The 17,800-nt window shown below is 41.9% G+C and overlaps 1 protein-coding gene across 2 annotated transcripts in view; it reads left to right on the top strand.

Moving 5' to 3' along the window:
• Positions 1-7,317: 7,317 nt before the first annotated feature.
• The window catches only part of GRIN2A (glutamate ionotropic receptor NMDA type subunit 2A), a 506,391-nt gene continuing 495,908 nt past the window's right edge, over positions 7,318-17,800 (top strand). For both annotated transcript variants that reach the window (XM_072608879.1, XM_072608870.1), the window contains exons 1-3: positions 7,318-7,434; positions 8,087-8,279; positions 9,541-9,969. In XM_072608879.1, coding sequence (XP_072464980.1) covers positions 9,559-9,969 — 411 coding nt within the window. In that variant the 5' untranslated portion in view covers positions 7,318-7,434; positions 8,087-8,279; positions 9,541-9,558. The remainder of the gene's footprint in view (positions 7,435-8,086; positions 8,280-9,540; positions 9,970-17,800) is intronic.

The following is a 17,800-nucleotide window of genomic DNA, read 5'->3' as shown; positions in this document are numbered from 1 at the left end:
CACTGACCCTAGCTAACCACTGCCCCCAGATTCAATTCACATATTTGAACGGGTGTCTCCTTGCACTCAAGCAAAATCACATCTTCCATTTAGCCCAAGGCAGGACCACAATACCTAACTATTCATCTTGACCAGACAGGACCACAGTAGCTAGCTAATTAGAAAGCAGCATGACAAGAATGTTTGACTACTGAACCATAGAAGGAAACCCTCCCCTATTACCTGATCCTTTGACAAACCCCTCTTGCCTTTTAATATTCATAATTTATGTTATAGAATTTCATCTTTACCTATAAAAACATTCATCTTGCTTTCTCTGAAGTTGCTGGTTCCTCTTGGAGCCTAGCCTGCTTCTGAGGGGTATCAATCTTCAATAAATGCCTGTGCTTGGATTAGAGGTGGTCTGATTCTGAATTCTTTGAGATGATTCCTCTACAACACCCCAGGAAATCAGAACACAAATGAGAAGGTATAGAGGAAATGCTACAGTTCAAATTTCTAGCCTGGAACTGGTTAGAATGGAAGAAATCCATCTCCAAGAGCAAGGAAAACCCTGATAGTCATTTGATTTTGATCTGCAATTTAATATTCTCTGCAAACCCAGCCAACTGGTGTCTTTGAGATTCTAACACTTTGGGAGCACAATCCACACACTAAGCGAATAACAAAGGCGTGTGGTTTGGTCCTCTAAGACCATAGGGTCACACAGTAACTATTTGAGTCCAAATTTGAACTCAGGTCTTCTTGACTTTAGGTCCAGCCCTGTACCACCCAGTTCTCAAGTCAAGGGACTTTGGTTTGAATACAATCTTTATTACTCATTCTTAGTGTGAAGTTGAACTAGTGACTCGGCTTTAGTTTCCTCACTTATAAAATATTCAGTGGACTAGATGATCTAAAAGATTCTTTCCAACTCTTACTCTATGATCCAATGATCTCAGGACATACCATATTCCTACTGATTTAATTTTATGTAATAACATTTCCTCAATATATGGATATTTCCATCTGGGAAAAATTTCTGATTTTTGTTGCCTCTATATAATTCTACTTCTAATATTCTTTGAAAAAACTAAAAGTACAAACAGAATCAAAAGTGCGGTTTGGGTACATACACATATATTTATATCTGTAGCTTGAAGATATTTATTAGATGATATTGTATTTCTAGTCATGACACTTGTATGTCCCAACCAAATTGAGTGTTTTGGCATTTTTTTCTTTGATACTTTAAATTTTATTTTTTGTTTTACTGATAGTTTTGTTCACACCACTGTCATGTCCATGTGTGTGTATATATATGCACACAAAATTATATGTGTACATATGTGTGTATATTTATCTTTTATGTAATACATATATACACATATACTGTATTGTTGTTAAGTTGTTTCAGTCATGTCCAACCCTTCATGACCCTATTTGAAGTTTTCTTGGCAAAAAATTTGATGTGGTTTGCCATTTCCTTCTGTATCTCATTTTGTACATGAGGAAACTGAGGTAAACAGAGGTAAGTGATGTGGCCAGAGTCATGCAGCTAGTAAGTGTTTGAGGCTGGATTTGAACTCAGGTCTTCCTGACTCCAGATATTTGCTTATTTATGCAAATTACTCATAGATCTATATATCCAGCCTTCTTTTCTCTCCCCATTGAATCCTCACTTATAGCAAAATAAAGCAGTTCAGGAAAACAGACTAACTAAAAATGGCTGGGAGTGAATGCAACATTTTGCTCCTTTAGTCCACAAGTCCTCTACCAAGTGAAGAGTTTTATTATCTATTCTTCTGTACTGAGTAGTCATTGCAATGAATTTCAGTCTGGCTAAGGCTTAGTGTTGTGTTTGTTTACGTCATTGAAGTCAGTCAGTTGTTATTGTGATCATGGTTCTTTTTACTGCAGTGAAAGGTCATGGGATTTTGAGTCAGAGGACTAATCCCAACTCTGTTACTTATCCTCTTTGAACCTGTTTCCTCATCTATAAAATGAGGAAATTAAGCTCATTGATGCTAAGATTCTTCCAGCTCTGAATCTATGTTCCTATGTCTACATTCTTTTCTAAGTTCCCATATCTTCCTATGTTTTTCTGATTTCTTCTAGCCATCATTTCTCAGGGCATAAAATAGTATTTCATTACAGCCATATTTTGTTTAATCACAATTTGTTTAATCATTTCCCAGTCAATGGGCACCTTCTTTGTTTCCAACTTTTTGCTACTATTTTGCTATTTTAACCAGAGTCATCAGTTAGAATAAGCATGGTTGATTCAGTTTGTTCATTCAGACCAATCAACAAATTATTCAAGTTACTTTAATTGACCTACTTGGCAAAGTGATTGATTGGTAGGCAAATGGTCCAAATTGGCTGAATAACAGTTGATTCAGTAACTCCCTGAGCCACATCTTTGTCAGCATAGTCACTATGAATTGCTTTCTTTTTTTCAACTGCATCTTCTAATTCATTCATATATTCATCCAAACATACTTACTGAGTACTTACTATGTGCAAGGCATGTGCTAGATATCAACTGGACACCAGTGATTTCACTGATGTGGGAAACTCTCAGATGAGGAAATTCCCTGTACCAATAAATGTAGGCATCTTTTCTGCAATGTACAGTTTTAGACTTGGAGAATTGTCTAGAACACTGAGAGATTAAGTTTCTTGCCCAGGGTCACATAACCCAGTAAGGATCAGAGGAAGGATCAGAGGCCAGGTCTTTCTGACTTCGTTGCCAGCTCACTATCCACTACGCTGTTCTATCTATCACTGAAGGAAGTATGAAGACAAGATAACATCTTCCCTCAAAGGGCTTATAATCTATTAGGAGATGTGAGATGTACATAAAAATTGCAATACAAAATAAAAATGAGATACTAATAAAGTATTAGGTATGATCTCATCAGCTCTTATGGGCTCAGGAATCATATCTATGCAATTTGCTCATAGATCTATATATGCAGCACAAGTCTCTCTCCTGAGTTCCAAACTCACACCAACAATTGCATACTGGGTGTCCCAGAATGGATTGCCACATCATAAACTTGATAAATCCAAAACAAAAGCATATTTTTTCCCCTCAAGCCTTTCCTTCTTCTGAATTTCCCTATTGCTGTGAAAGGAACTATCCTTTTGGTTACCTTTGCAACCCTTGATTAAATTATCTTATCCTCACTAACCCCTTATATCTAACCAGTCATCAAGTCTTATGGATTCTGACTCCACAATTTATTTTGCATCAGTCTGTCTCCCTTTTAAATGCCCGCCACTCGAGGTGATATCATGGATAAGATGCTGGTGAATTCTATCTTGAAAATGCCCTAGCTATATGACCTCAGGCAAGTCAATTAACCTCTCTCAGGCTCAGTTTTCTCATCTGTAAAATGGAGATTAATAATTATAAGAATAACATCGACATCGAAGGATTGTTGTGAAAATAAAATGAGATAACGTATGTAACAAATTTCTTTAAAAACCTTAAAGCACAATGTAAGTATTAGAAATTGTGCCTCATCTTTACTATGTTACTATGAAAAGAGTGATGCTTTTAGAGGTAGATTTGCTTACTGCCTATGTGATTTTCGTCAAGTCATTTCAGTTCCTTAGACTTCAGTCTCTTCATATTTAAGAGAAGGGGGTTGGTTGAGATGCTTTCTGAGGTCCTGTCCAGAGCTAGATGTATGATTCCATGATCTTATGACCCTTCTCTTCCTGCTTCCAGGTCTTCTCACCTTTGACTCATCCTCCATAGTTGCCTAAGTGTTACTGCTAAAACACAGGTCTGACCATGCCACAGTTCAGGAATTTTTAAGAACTCTTACCACTAGAACAAAAAACACTCTCCTCCATTTGACTTTTGAAGTCCTTCATAATCTGGCTCCAGTCTACCTTTCCAGGCTTAGGGTACATTGCCCTCTTTCACACACTCAGCAATCTAGTCTTCTTCTTGGTTCCACTAACCACTATTCCATTTTCTGTATGTATGCCTTTGTGCAAGCTGTGCCCCATCCCCAGAATGAGCTTCCTTTTTACAATTTCCTCACAAAAATACTAGCTTTCTTCAATGATCTGCATAAGTGTGACCTCTGAAATGAAGCTCATTCTAGTCCTTGAGGTTACTAGAACCTTCCTTATATCCCTACTTGCTCTTTTCTTTCTTTTGTATAAAAGGCTTAAGGAATTCATTCATTTATTCATTCAATATACTTCAAAAGATTCCTGATTTAAGTTTCCTTCCAAGTTCAAATTCTGTGATTTGATGATTCTCTGTGGGGTTACTCGCTACAATGATGACCATCAAACCTTCTCAAACCTTTAATAGACAATCATCATGGGACATGGTCACCAAAATCATTGGTCATCTAGTGATCAATTTAGTCATGGACCTCTTAACATTTAGGTATGGTTGGCCTTTGAATGAAAGATATATAGTCCATAAGTCAACCTGTACTTGAAGCCTTTACTTCTTACTAGGACCCACCACAACTTGTACTCACCTCCCATAGCCTTTGAAAATGGACTCCCCTATATACTATGATAAGGTATTACAGTAACACTTTAGTGACTGAAACTCAATGTATAATCATGTTACTTTAGTGGCTGAATGACTTCATCCATGTGGGCACTCCCCCTACTGGTGCACATCCCAGTTTTTCCACTTCTTTTGATTCTGGGAAATTCTTGTCCATGTTTTCTCACAATTTTTCTATAGATCTGTGAAACATCCTGGAGGCTTTTCTCTTTTTCTTTTAATGTCTTGGGAGAATCAAGAGACCCCTCAGGCTGTCCCTTTATAGACTCTTAGATTATTCTCTTCTCCTTTTCTGGGCAGTATGCCCTTGGCCATTTGATACCATCATTCATGCAAAAATCATCATTCACAACACTTTAAAACCAGATTCTACCCATTGAGCATCTTTTCATGGTCTCTGTGTCATTTGTAATTTTAAAATTTCCAAAACTACAATACCCTGTAATAGTGGTTATAAAAGACCATTGGGGAAATATTGGTGTTACAGAGACTACTTTTTGACAAATGATCAGTTTGATATGGTTAGAAAGATTACATAACATCCCAAGTATGATCCAGTTTGATCTCTATACTCAGTCATGAGCCTAATGATCCAGAAATATATCATTATTTGGGCAATTTTTATTCACACGAGCACCATCACCATAATTAAAGAGAAGAGAAGTTAAGTTTCCTCATCACCTGGGGACCAGCTTCTATTCCTGAGCCTCTCCAATTTTAGCCCAGCTGGACCTGGGAAGACAGACACACAGTCCATTACTAAGACTCTACTGGAAACCTTTCCAGCTTGCTCTGGTATATGCCAAAACTTACCCTCCACCGGCATTGCCTTTGAAGAGCTAGGACCTACGATACCAGGATGAGGCCATAACAGACATCTCCTTCTTTCAACAAGCACAAGTAAGAAAATGAATTCTCGCTTGGGATCTCTTGTTAATTCCCACAGTGCCCACTTTTCACATTCTAATTTGCAATAGTTTTATTTATATATGTCTCATCTCCCATATTGAACTGTAAGCTGCTTGAGGGACATGATAGAATCTGTTCCTTCCTGTCTTCCTTTACCTGGAATTGCCTCTCCTTGATCTCTGAATGGTTTGGGACTTAACCAATGGTGAGTAGGTAATAAACATTTGCTGAATTAGAATGCAGAGATGGAGGGCCATTACTTCCCTCCAAATCCTTTGCCTCAGAAATTTCTTGACTTGAAATTTAAGATAAAAGAAACTATTTATTTTTCTATTTGTGCATTTATTTGTCCAGACAAAAAGAGGGTTGTGCATCGGGTGGGACTGGCAGAGATTCGTAAGTTCCAGTGTAGGCTCCAAATCTTAAAGTTGGAAATTTTCACAGCAAGTTTAATAGGCATGTTTCCGGTCTCTGTATTTTGGCTGTTTGGTGTATTTGTCAACCATATCTGCAAACTTCAGGCTCCTCAGCTTCTTTTGCCTTCAGAAGATGTTCTAGAAGCTCAAAAGAGAAAATTCGGGGGGCAGCTACGAGTTGGTGTGGCTTACAAATCACCCCGGCAAATCTTCTCACCCTTTCTCCCTCCCAGTCCTCCTAATTCAGTCTGAAAGTGGGTGGTACTATCCTCTTAAGCCCGCCTCATTCCCGCCCTTCTGCTCCCGCCCCCTGCAGGGGGGTGAGCTCAGGTACAGGAGGAGATGGTGGTGGTGGTGGTGGTGGTGATAGGGAAGCGGACGTGTGGTGGCGGGACAGACAGCTGGTTTTGTAAAACGGCATAGAGGATCATGTATGTATATATATGTATGTGTGGGAGAGTACGTAGAAAGGGACGAATGCTCTAACGAGCACCAGGCACTAGGAGGAACTGGCAGCCTGGAGCTCTAAATAATTGATTCCTCTTCAGCCGCATCATAAAACAGGAGGAACCCTTGTCGAAGACCTAGAGGAAATGTAGCTTCAGTACCACGGACAGCACTAGATCAGGTTGAGATTGGGCTTTCCAGAGCTCTTCCTTATGGTGATCCTGGGGCCAAAGGTTCAGAGACCCTAGTCACCACACTCTAAGGCTTCTCTTCTTTTGGGGCGGGGGCCAGATCTGATATGTTCTCAGTAAGAGAAGGTGGCATTCTCTGTGTGTGTATCGGAGGGGAAAGCAGAGGTGGGGGGAGAAGAGGTACTCTTCCCTCTGCCAAAGTCTCAGTCTTGAGCTGGGTTTCTGCATTCCCTCCAAGAAGCCAGCTCTGAATAAGTCCCCCAAGTTGGCGCGGGGGCGCACCTGCCCCCTTCTTCCTCCTAGGCGGAGGCAGTGGCGGGAGCAGAAGCAGCAGCAGGAGCGGGAGCGGGAGCCCGCCCCCTCCCAAGACTGTGCGGAGCACGTCCAGGGACCCCTTTTTGCCATTGCTGGAAAGCATTGCAGCGAGTCGGGCGCGCCCTTCTAATTCTGGGCTGGGAGCAGAGAATCGGGAGCTGGGACCCGAAAGTGGAGCTGGACTGCGGGGAAGCTGAGAGCAGCCTCTCCTTCTGATTCTCCCACTCTTCTCTCCTCCTCATTTGGCTCTGCCCTCTGACAGAGAACGCGGGGATCCCCTGCCATCTCCTCCCCCCGCCCCACACGCACGCACACACGGGTGCGCGCGCCCCGAAAGGCTAGGCTGCGGAGAGAGAGCTCTGTGGTATTGGAATAACCAAGGACTCATCGTTGCTCCTGTCCAGAGAGAAGCAGAGCGTGGAATCCCGGGGCACAGACTCTAAGGGGGACGTTTAGCCACTGGAAAGAGAAGAGAAAAAAGATAGGGGCTGGGGTTGGGGGTGGGGGGTCTCGGGCTGGCTTATGGGGACCGGAGAGCACTAAAAACTGGAGCCGCGGGGCCGCGTTTTTCAGCCCCGGAGATGACTTGGAAGAGCTGCCTTTGGGAACTATGTGGAGGGTGGCTGCGGTGAGTATTGCTACGAGAAGCGGAGCAGGGGCGCACGGACCTAGGGAGCTCTGCTTGCACTTAGATCCAGAACCAATTTTTTTATTTTCCCCATGGGCTGGGGGAAGGTGAGGGGATAGGAAGGGAAGAATGGCTGGACTGACAGAGGGATTCACTATGTGGGATATTAAGCCCACAGGGACGGAGAGCGGCTGTTTTCTTGGACAGCGGGACTGCTGGACTGCTTTTCTGTTCTTTTCCTTCCCAGTCCTTACTCCTCGTTTCATTAGAAAGGTCTCCCCTCTCCTCAACCCTTATTCTCCTTCCCCTTCTGCTTGAACTTGGTGGCTCCCCGACGCACAACTCCTAGCTATAGCAGACGGGTGAGGGGAGGGTTGCATTGAAAGCCGAATTTGCTTTTTCAGAATGGACAGGAGGTGGGAACTGGATAACTCCACGTCCCTCAGCCCCCGGGCTCAGCAGAGTACGACTTCCCTAATGTTGCTGTCAGCACTGCCGGGTGGTAGCGTCTGAGCCACATTTGGGTATATCAATGGGAGCCGAGCTTGGCTCCTCTTTAAGGTCAAGCTTTTCATATGCATGTGTCTGTACATTTTACGCACAACCCCCAGGTTGGATTTATCTTTTCCGTTTCTCTCTCCTACCTCGTCAGAGCCCTGCTGCAAAACCTCCGGCTGGGATAGCCGCCTCCAGTGGGGGCTATGCGGGCAGCGCCGGACGGCCAGGGGAGTGCGCTGGGGTGGCAGGATGGGAGAGCCCCCTAACCTCGGCTGCTGCTGAGGCGGCCGAAATGCTCGACTGCGCAGCGCGCCCCACCGCAGCCTCGACCTTCTCCGGCGATCCTGGTACGTCCCGGCGGGGGAGCTGGGGACCGCAGGGTTGGGGGAGAGAGGGGGAAAAAAAAAAGGTGGGGAGAGCGAGAAGAAGAGAACCGCGGGAAGAGGGACGTGTGGCCGCCAGGAGGCGCTGCTGCCCTGCTCTCTGCGCCTACCCTCCGCGTGGGGACGCAGGGACTCGCCAGAAGCCAGAGGCTCTATAGAGTTAAAGATGAACTTCGCAGGGCTCCGCAGCCCTGGTGAGGGGACGCGTGGCTGTGTACGCATGGGTGTGTGCGTGTTCATGGGCGTGTGCACACACGTGTTTCCCTGTGTGCATGCACGCGTGAGCTCCGGTGTGCACTACATTCATGTGTAGAACTTGCGTGTGCACCTGAATATTGAGCTCTGTGCTTCGGTAGAGCTATGTCTGTTTGTGGTGCTCGATCCCCTGTCTGCATGGGACGTGTATGCGGATGCATACAGGTGAATGCGGCTGTGCGCCAAACTGCTTGGGTCTGAGTGGGTGTGAATCTGAAGGAATATGGCTGGGACTGATTGCTTCCCCACATTTCTTAGCATCTGCCCCATAGGCAGACCCGCACTCATGTATGGCAATAAGACTTTGCAGTAGCATCAAACCTGATGAAAGCTCCCTCTTTCCTCTTCCTCCCCTCCACCCCTTGCCATGCTGCCCTGCAATTGTTCTCTCTGCCCATCAACGCCCCCAGAACAGTGAGGGATCAGAGAAGGCCGTTGGAGAGGAATGAGCTTTGCTCTATTCTGGAGTCACTGAGGGATATTGGTCCAGTAGATTCCTAAGTCTTTTATCAAGGCATTCTTCTAACTCTGGACAGCTCCTTGCCCTTTTTCACTACTGGTTCACTGGGGACTTTTCTTCTCTCTTGGAGCAAGGGGGACCTTTGCTTCAGTAACTGCTTCGCACGCGGGTCTCGTATGCACTGCATTGAAGGGGTAGTGGTGGGAGAAGAGTTTATAGCTCCCTCTCCTCCGCAGCAACACGACGCGTGCCTTCATTCCAGACTAGAAGTGCAAAGTGTGTGTGTGTGTGTGTGTGTGTGTGTGTGTGTGTGTGTGATATTTCACTCTACAAGTAGGACCACGTTGAGCTTCGAAGCTGAGTTTTATTTCCAGAGGATCTCCCCTTCTGGGTAGGGGAACGACAGGCTCGGGTCCTGCCCTGGTTTGTGGAGAATGAAGTTTGTGGCAGTCTGGGCATGTAGCTTTCCTTGAGCTGGGGGTCCTCATCTGCGTGCGCCCTCTCCTGCAGGGATCGCAGCTGGCGACCATGGGCAGACTGGGCTACTGGGCGTTGCTGGTGCTGCCGGCTCTGCTGGTGTGGCGGAGTCCGGCACGAGCTCGCGCGGAGAAGGGGCCCCCGGCGTTGAACATCGCGGTGCTTCTGGGCCGGAGCCACGATGTGACAGAGCGGGACATCCGTAGCCTGTGGGGCCGGGAACTGGCAAGTGAGCTAGCGCTCGACGTGAATGTGGTGGCCATGCTGGTCAACCTTACAGACCCCAAGAGTCTCATCACCCATGTCTGCGACCTCATGTCTGGCGCCCGCATCCATGGGCTAGTGTTTGGGGATGACACGGACCAGGAAGCAATCGCACAGATCTTGGATTTTATCTCCTCCCAGACCTTCATCCCCATCCTGGGGATCCATGGTGGTGCCTCCATGATCATGGCTGATAAGGTAATGGGGGTGAGTGGGCTAGGAATGATAAAGAGAACTTCATGGGGTGGGATGGCTGCCCACACCATTGAAGTTCGATAAGGGGAGGGAGAGTGTGTGGAGGATTCTGTCTGGGGATTCAGCTGGAGAGGCTCAGAATGAGATAAAGACCAGTGTTGTCTTTCATTGATCTCTCAGGTTGAGTGGACATTGGGTAACTGCCACAGGATATTGATTGCTGCACATGGGATAAAGCAGATAGGTCTGTCCTCCAGCTTCTCCCTCTCAGTGGATATGAAAGGGACACAAGAGTTGACTTTAATTTTATCACCCCCCCTACCAATAACTTTTTTTCTTTTCAGAAGTTGGTGAAAATACTTGTCTTACTACAGTTTCACTAGAAAGATAGCTCTTGAGTAGAGGTCTGAATTGAAAACATTGGGCCTGGAAATTAGGGAGAGGGTATTTTTGAAAATTAAAGATTGGGATGATTTTATACAATGTGAATGGAAAATACATACTGTAGTCCCCGAACTGGCTACTAGGTGCTGAAAGAATGCAATGTCCACAATGCAATGTGAGGTTGAAGATGAAGAACACATTGGACTTGGGAAAGAGGGGCAGGATTGATGTGAAGGTATCTGTTTGACAAGAAGAAGCTTTGTGGTGGATTGGTGAGGGAGAGGATGACAATGGAAGAGTAGAGAGAATGTTGGAGCAAAATGGTTATGGTATAACCAACCTTGGGGACTTGGTTAATGCGGATAGAGAAAGGAAACTGATCTGAGAAGTCCTAGAAAAAAAAAGGGACAGAGCATCAGGCTGAGGGACAGAAATTGAAAGAACACACTACCGGAGATATTTGAATTCATGTCCCACTCCACTGGGATCAGAGAACTTGTGAAACATGAGATAGGACAATGAAATATTAATTTACTTGTTACCAACAGTGATCTTCTCCTTCCTTAGACAAGAAGAGATGTAATAAAATAACCTTTGAGATTTAAATAGTACTTTTCTTTTCAAACTCTCAAGGCAATTTCATATACATCAAACCATATTCTCCTTTTGCCTCAGCAACTGCTTACAATACCTTTGGAGACTATATTAATTCTTTTAGGCCACCAGAGTACTGTTTTTTTTTAATGCACTGAAGAAATAACCTATTAAATATTCATTTATAATACATTATAGGGTGGGCTATCTCCAGAGGATATTTGAGTATTGTCCTTATGACTTGTATGGCCTCCAATTTTATTTTACTCTTTTCCAAGATGTAGGACATAGAGATGCGGCAATGCAGATCTTTGGTGAAGGAACAGATCCAATCTTCCTTGAAAGAACATAGAGAGGAGATAATCCTAGGCAATGTCTATGGAAGAAAAATGGAAATCCAAGAGTAGAAAGAGAAACAGAATAGAATTAGCTAAAGCTCCCACTGGGGAGATACTCAGGAGAAGACTGAGAGATTAGCAAAGTAAATGACTGGAGTCCAAGATGTTGGAAATATTTGACAGTTAACCTTGAAAAGATCAAAGTATGATTGACCCAAGTATGGGGAATGATGGGGATACTGGAGAGCATATAGGAGGTACCAAGATGAGAAAAAATTAGGGAGTAGAAAACAGGCCCTGGGAATGAAAAAGGTTGAAAAAAGTTGGAGACAGTGAGAGAGAGGTGGTGAGCATACAACCACTTTCATGCAGTGGTTTCAAGTAGAGAGAAACCTAGGATTATCTGAACACAAAGGAGGTCCTATGGGACATTAACTTTTCTTTATTACATTAGTCTTTCATGCAGGTGACTTGAAAAGTACCGATTCTTTCATTTAGAAGATAGTAGAATATTTAAGTTCCATATGCTGTAGAGGAAAATGGAACTTTGGGGAGTTGGCTGTGAAACCAATTTTATAAAATACATAATTTATAAACTCACTTCTTTGGTAGGTGACAGTATAAAAGAATAGTGACTGTCTAAGTTATAGATCATGTCTCAAATTCAGATCTTTCTACACTGAGAAAAGCTATCTTCACCTTAGGCAAGACTTATCTGGTAAAGCCCAGAATTATGTCTAGAATAATTATTTTCACTTCTGAATTAATTATATAAAAGTGCACTGGTTTATAAGAGTAGAAGATAACTTAGTTAACAGGTAAAATGGATATATATGCAGTTAGGTCCTAATTAGTACAAATTATGAATACCATGAAGTGGTCACATTATTTGAATTTGCATTACATATTTCCATTCGGTTGGAACCATTGACTGTATTTTGCATAATTATAACTTCAAATAATGTGAGAATACAAATACACGTGACTACTTCAGGGGATTTATTATTCACACTAATAGGAACCTAGCTGTATGTTCCGCATGAATGCCCCTGATCTCTTGCTCCTTTGAGGGGAAAAAATACTGAAGACATAACAAAGCCCATATGCTCAAACAATTCCAATCAACCAATGCTGATCAGTCCCAAAATGTGTACAGACCAGTATGGGAAAGGTGGGTGAGGGAGAGAGGAGATCCTAATAATTAAATGTTCTGTAGTGGAGTTTGTGAGGTTAAAAATTAAAGACTTGGAATTCAAAAAGGGGAGAAAGCTTGGTGTGAAATCTCTGGAATAAAAGGGGAAAGGTTTTTGGTGGATTAATGGAGGAAGAGAGGGAGGGGAAGGGAAACGAAAGAAAAAGTTGAGGTAGGTTGGTTGTGCTGTAACTAGAATTGAAGATCTGGCTAAATAACAGAAAAAAAGAGATGATATGAGAAGTCATACAAGAAAAAGAGAAAGAATGGACAATCACGTTGACTGGCTTAAGGAAGAATGAAATTCTGATAAACCTGTGCGGGGTAATGATGATGAGGTCAAAAGACTATTTTTTTGGCAATTGGTAAATTGTTAATTGCTGCTTTTATCAAAGGGTAATTTTTCTGGTAACTAGTTTAGGGAGAAAAAGGGTGCTGCTGGTCATAGAAGCAATTTTTCGGAGCTTAGCTTAGGTTGTCCTGGCTCAGCAGGAAGAGTCTTAATTAATTTGGGAACAGTTGTGAAATGGCCCATAACAAAGACATGTAGGGGTCAGTCATTTCACTGCATACTCAATACCACTCCCAGGGAGAGAGCAAAGCCTGTGGGCAAAGTGAGTTGTGTATGTTTAGATGCCAGGAAGTCCATTAATGGTCATTAATGGTCTGTCCTGGTTTTAACCATGTCACATGTCACAGAGTACCATGAATTCTGTAAGGCAGTAGTTCCACAAATTTTAACTAATTTAATATATTTGTACTTAATTTTTCCTTCTGTCCAGGGGAGATATAACTGACCATCTTCAAAGGGCTGTTCTATGAATTTACTACTAAAGGTACATTATGGGATCATAGGATTTAAAGATTTAAAACTGAAAGACCACACATCTAGCCCAACTCTCTCACTTTACAGAGCAGAAAACCGAGGCCCATGGAGAGTAAATAACTTGCTCGAGGTCACAAAGGTAATAAAGCTTAACAGTTGGAGTCCCCTGATTCCAATTCCAGAATCAATACTCTTTCCACTGGTCAGGGCCAGCCCAACTTTGGGGAAATGCCTCTGAAGAAAAATGAGAATCTTAAAATCCAGCCATCAAGATACCAGGCTTACATACAGGAGATATTCTGTAAACAGCTTGACCAAGTAGCAGCACATTTTTGTTGTTCAGTCATATCTGACTCTTTGTGACCCCATTTGGATTTTTCTTGGTGAAGACACTGGAGTGGCTTGCCATTTTCTTCTCCAGCTCATTTTACAGATGAGAAAACTGAGGTGAATAGGTTAAGTGACTTGACCAAGATCACACAGCTAGCAAATGTCCAAGCCAGGATTTTAATTTAGGATGATGAGTCTTCCTGATTTCAGGTTTGGCACTCTATCCATTACATCTCCTAGCACAAATCATAATCGTCAGTTCTTCACTAAGTGAGATTTTGACATTATTGTGAATTTTTGACTCTAGAGATCTTTTGTAAAATTTTAATGTCAGGGTTGGGGTTCAGGTACTATGAAAGCAACAGGACCAGATGTCAGAAAAATAGGACCAGAATGGTTGGGATAATAATAACAATTGTCTTTTACATAGCACTTTCATTTTTGGTCTAGATCCATGGTTGCATCGGTGTAGTGAACTTCTGGTGCTGAAACTCGCTCCATCAGTGCAGATCAGCAGTTTGTTGTAAGGAGGATTAGAGTTTGGAACTCAAAACTTTAAAATAATGTTAAAAATTGTTTTAGTGTGTAATTGGGGAAAAATATATATCTATGTATATATTCGTATATGTATATATGTACGTATATGTGTATATGTGTGTATATATACATGCACACACATATGCGCATATCTCTATCTATCTATCTATCTATCTATCTATCTATCTATCTATCTATCTATCTATCTATATCTCACAACTGATTGCTAACTAATAGTCTTAGAAAGTTGTCTGAATTCACCAAAAGGATAAGAGACTTTCCCAGGGTCACATAGCCAGTAATTTATAGAGTCACGACTTGAACTCAGCTCATAACCCACTAAGTTATACTAACCCTCAAGTAACAATAATGACAATAATAACTAGCATTTACTGAATGCTTAAAGGTTTTCAAAGTACTTTGCATATGGCATCTCTTTTGAACCTCACAACAACTATATGAAGTTGCCATTTTTTGTATTGTTATTATTACCTTCTTACAGATAAGACTTCTGAGACTGAAAGATGTTAAATGACTTGCTGTGGCTCACAACACTCTAATAAGTCTTAGAGACAGGATTTGAATTCAAGTCTTCCTGCCTTCAAACACTCCCATAGCCCCATATGAATATTTGACACTTTACATAATTTTCTTATTAGTTGGAACAACACATTCTCTCCCCCACAAAGACATTAATAGAATGGGACTACTGGCTGACTTGGCCTCTATCTTCAAGCCTCTCTGAGAAGAAGACCGAATGCCATCATAGCCTTTTCCTCATGACCTCAGTCATGGCCTTATAAACCTGGGTTTTACTTTCAACATCTGTGGAGACCTCAGTCTCCACAGCCACCAACTAAATCAATCACTTATTCTGGGAGTTCTTATCAAGATCTGGGAAATCCCTCATACACTGGTCATCAATTGACTGGCTGGTTTGGGAGATCCCTAGACTGTATTTCTTTTCCATTATCTCCTGACTCTTTACATACATTTTATCAACTGTAACAACACATTTTCCTCCACAAAGACATCAATGGAATTATTGTTGGAGTGGGGACTACCAGCTAGCTAGGCCTCTATCTTTAAGTCTCTTTAAACTTTTGGAGAGAAAGAAGAATTTTCAAGCGGGTCTTTGTTTAAGTCCATCATGATTTTGCCTCTGTAATGTAAAAAAAAAGGGACCATAGAAGGAAAACAATCAACTGACCTCCATAAACATGGTTCTTTAATATGTATATTAAGTGCTAGAGATAACATGGTTTAGTGGGAGAAGGGGAGGAACCTGACTTGAGATTTGGGAGATCTGAATATTATTCTTGGATCTGCTACTAATCATTCCTCTAACTTCAGCCACGTCATTTCACTTCTGTGGGGCTCAGTTTCCTCATCTTCAAAATTAGAGAGTTGGGCCAGATGGTGTCTAAAGCTCCTTCTAGTTCAAAAATCCCATGACTCTAAGAATAATATTGTGATTTCATGGGTAAAGAAATTGGCAACGTTTCCCCAAAACACAATGGTCTGTAAAGCCATAGATTCAAATATATTACCTGGGATAATTAAAAAAAAAAAACAAAAGCTTTAGTTTCTTAAGAATTAGAGTACCATTTCTATATCTTTTAAAGTAGCTCCTAAAATAGAGGATTGATTTGAGTTGGAATCACAGGGGAAAAGTTATCTTTAGGATTTGAATTAATTAAAAACTACCATTTATATAGCACCTTATGGTTTGCAAAGTGCTTTACAAATATTTCATTTTATCCTTATAACAACCCTAGGAGGTTGGGGTATTATTTTCATTTAACGGATGAGGAAACTGAGGCTGAAAAAGGTTAAGTGAGTTGCTGAGGCTCACACAGGTAGTGTCTGAAGCTGAATTTGAACACAAATCTTCCTAATTCGAGATCCAGCTCTCTATGATACCTTACCTTTATAATACATCAGATATTTATTGACTCTTGTGGAGTTTGTTAGGTGTAAAAAAGAAACATATTCTTGACTTTAATTGCAATTAAAAAATGCATCTATAGTTTCATGAATGTGAGAAACAACTGATGAAGAGTGAGGACTCTTCCATGTAGAGCATTTCCTGGGGCACTAAAAGATCAAATGACTTAACTGTGTGTGTCATATAAATATGTGACCAAGACAGGATCACATCTTCCTGACTCAGAGGCTAGCCTTCTGTTCTTCATGCCATGCTGCATAATAATAAATTTTTAAAAATGACTATTGCAAAAAAGTAAAATATTAACAGATAAGTATATTAGAGATGTGTAAAACAAAGTACTATGTGAAACTTTTGGGGAAATAAATCAGGGTGATCAAGGAAGGCTTCATGGAGAAGGTTACCTTTTGAGTTGGTCTTTAAAGGTCATATGATCTGGTAAATGATGAGTAGAAGAGGTGGGGAAAGGCATTCCAGTCATAGGACGGTATGTGAACAAAGCTATGAAAGTCTGAGAATGCATTTCACATATAGGCAACAGAGAATAGGGGCATTCCACTAGACAATAGAAGGTAGTCTGGGGAGAGGGGAGGGAAGAAGCATTTATATAGGGCCTACTCTGCATCAAGGATTGTGGTAAGTGCTTTTATCTGTCTATCTATCTATCTATCTATCTATCTATCTATCTATCTGTCTGTCTGTCTGTCTGTCTGTCTGTCTGTCTGTCTGTCTGTCTGTCTATCTATCTACCTCACAAATGTTATCTCATTTGATCCTTGTAACAACAACTCTGTATAAGGTAGGTGCTATTATTATTCCCATTTTACAGTTGAAGAAACAGAAGCAAACAGATTGTGACTTGGCCAGGGTTACAGAGCTAACAAGTGTCTGAGGCTGAATTTGGATTTAGTTCTTCCTGACTCCGAGCCTAGTGCTCTAGCCATTGTGGCACGTAGCTTCACTGGGTGAAAGTACATGAGATAAAGAAAATGTACAATGGTGCCTCAAATGCCTAGGAGAGAAATTTGAACTTTATTCAGTAGGCAATAGGGAGGCACTGAAGATTATTGAGGTGAGGAGTGACACAACTGTTGTTGTTCCATTGTTTTCAGTTGTATCCCACTCTCCATGATCCTTTTTTGGGCTATCTTAGCAAAGATACTAGAGTAGTTTGCCGTCTTCTTCTCCAGTTCATTTTACAGATGAGGAAACTGAGGCAAACAGGGTTAAGTGACTTCCTCTGGGTCACACAGCTAGTGAGTGTTTGAGGCCAGATTTGAACTGAGAAAGATACATCTTCCTGATTCCCGCCATCCACTGCACAACCATGATTAGATCTATTCATAAGGATTGTTTTAGTTGTGGTATGAAAAATAAATTGAGAATAGTGGAAGGAGGGGACAGGTGTGAAAATGAAAATAGAAAAGGGGATAGAAATAAGAGATATTGTGAAGGTAGACTGTTTAGGTAACTGGTTGGATGTGCAAAGATAGATAAACACTTGACAATTTTTGAACAGTTTCCTATATATTATCTCATTTTAAACTTCACAATACTTGCCTGCAAGGTAAGTTGGTAAGGCATGAAGACCTATTACCCCTACCCATTTTGCAGATGAGGAAACTGAGCCCTAGAAGGATGGTCATGCAGTTTGTTCCTGACAAATTTGAAATTAGAATTTTGGT

This window comes from Notamacropus eugenii, chromosome 1, assembly GCF_028372415.1.
Source record: "Notamacropus eugenii isolate mMacEug1 chromosome 1, mMacEug1.pri_v2, whole genome shotgun sequence".
In the NCBI taxonomy this organism is placed as follows: Eukaryota; Metazoa; Chordata; class Mammalia; order Diprotodontia; family Macropodidae; genus Notamacropus; species Notamacropus eugenii.
The sequence above is the reverse complement of the archived record's forward strand: the minus strand, read 5'-3'. Positions and strand labels throughout refer to the sequence as shown.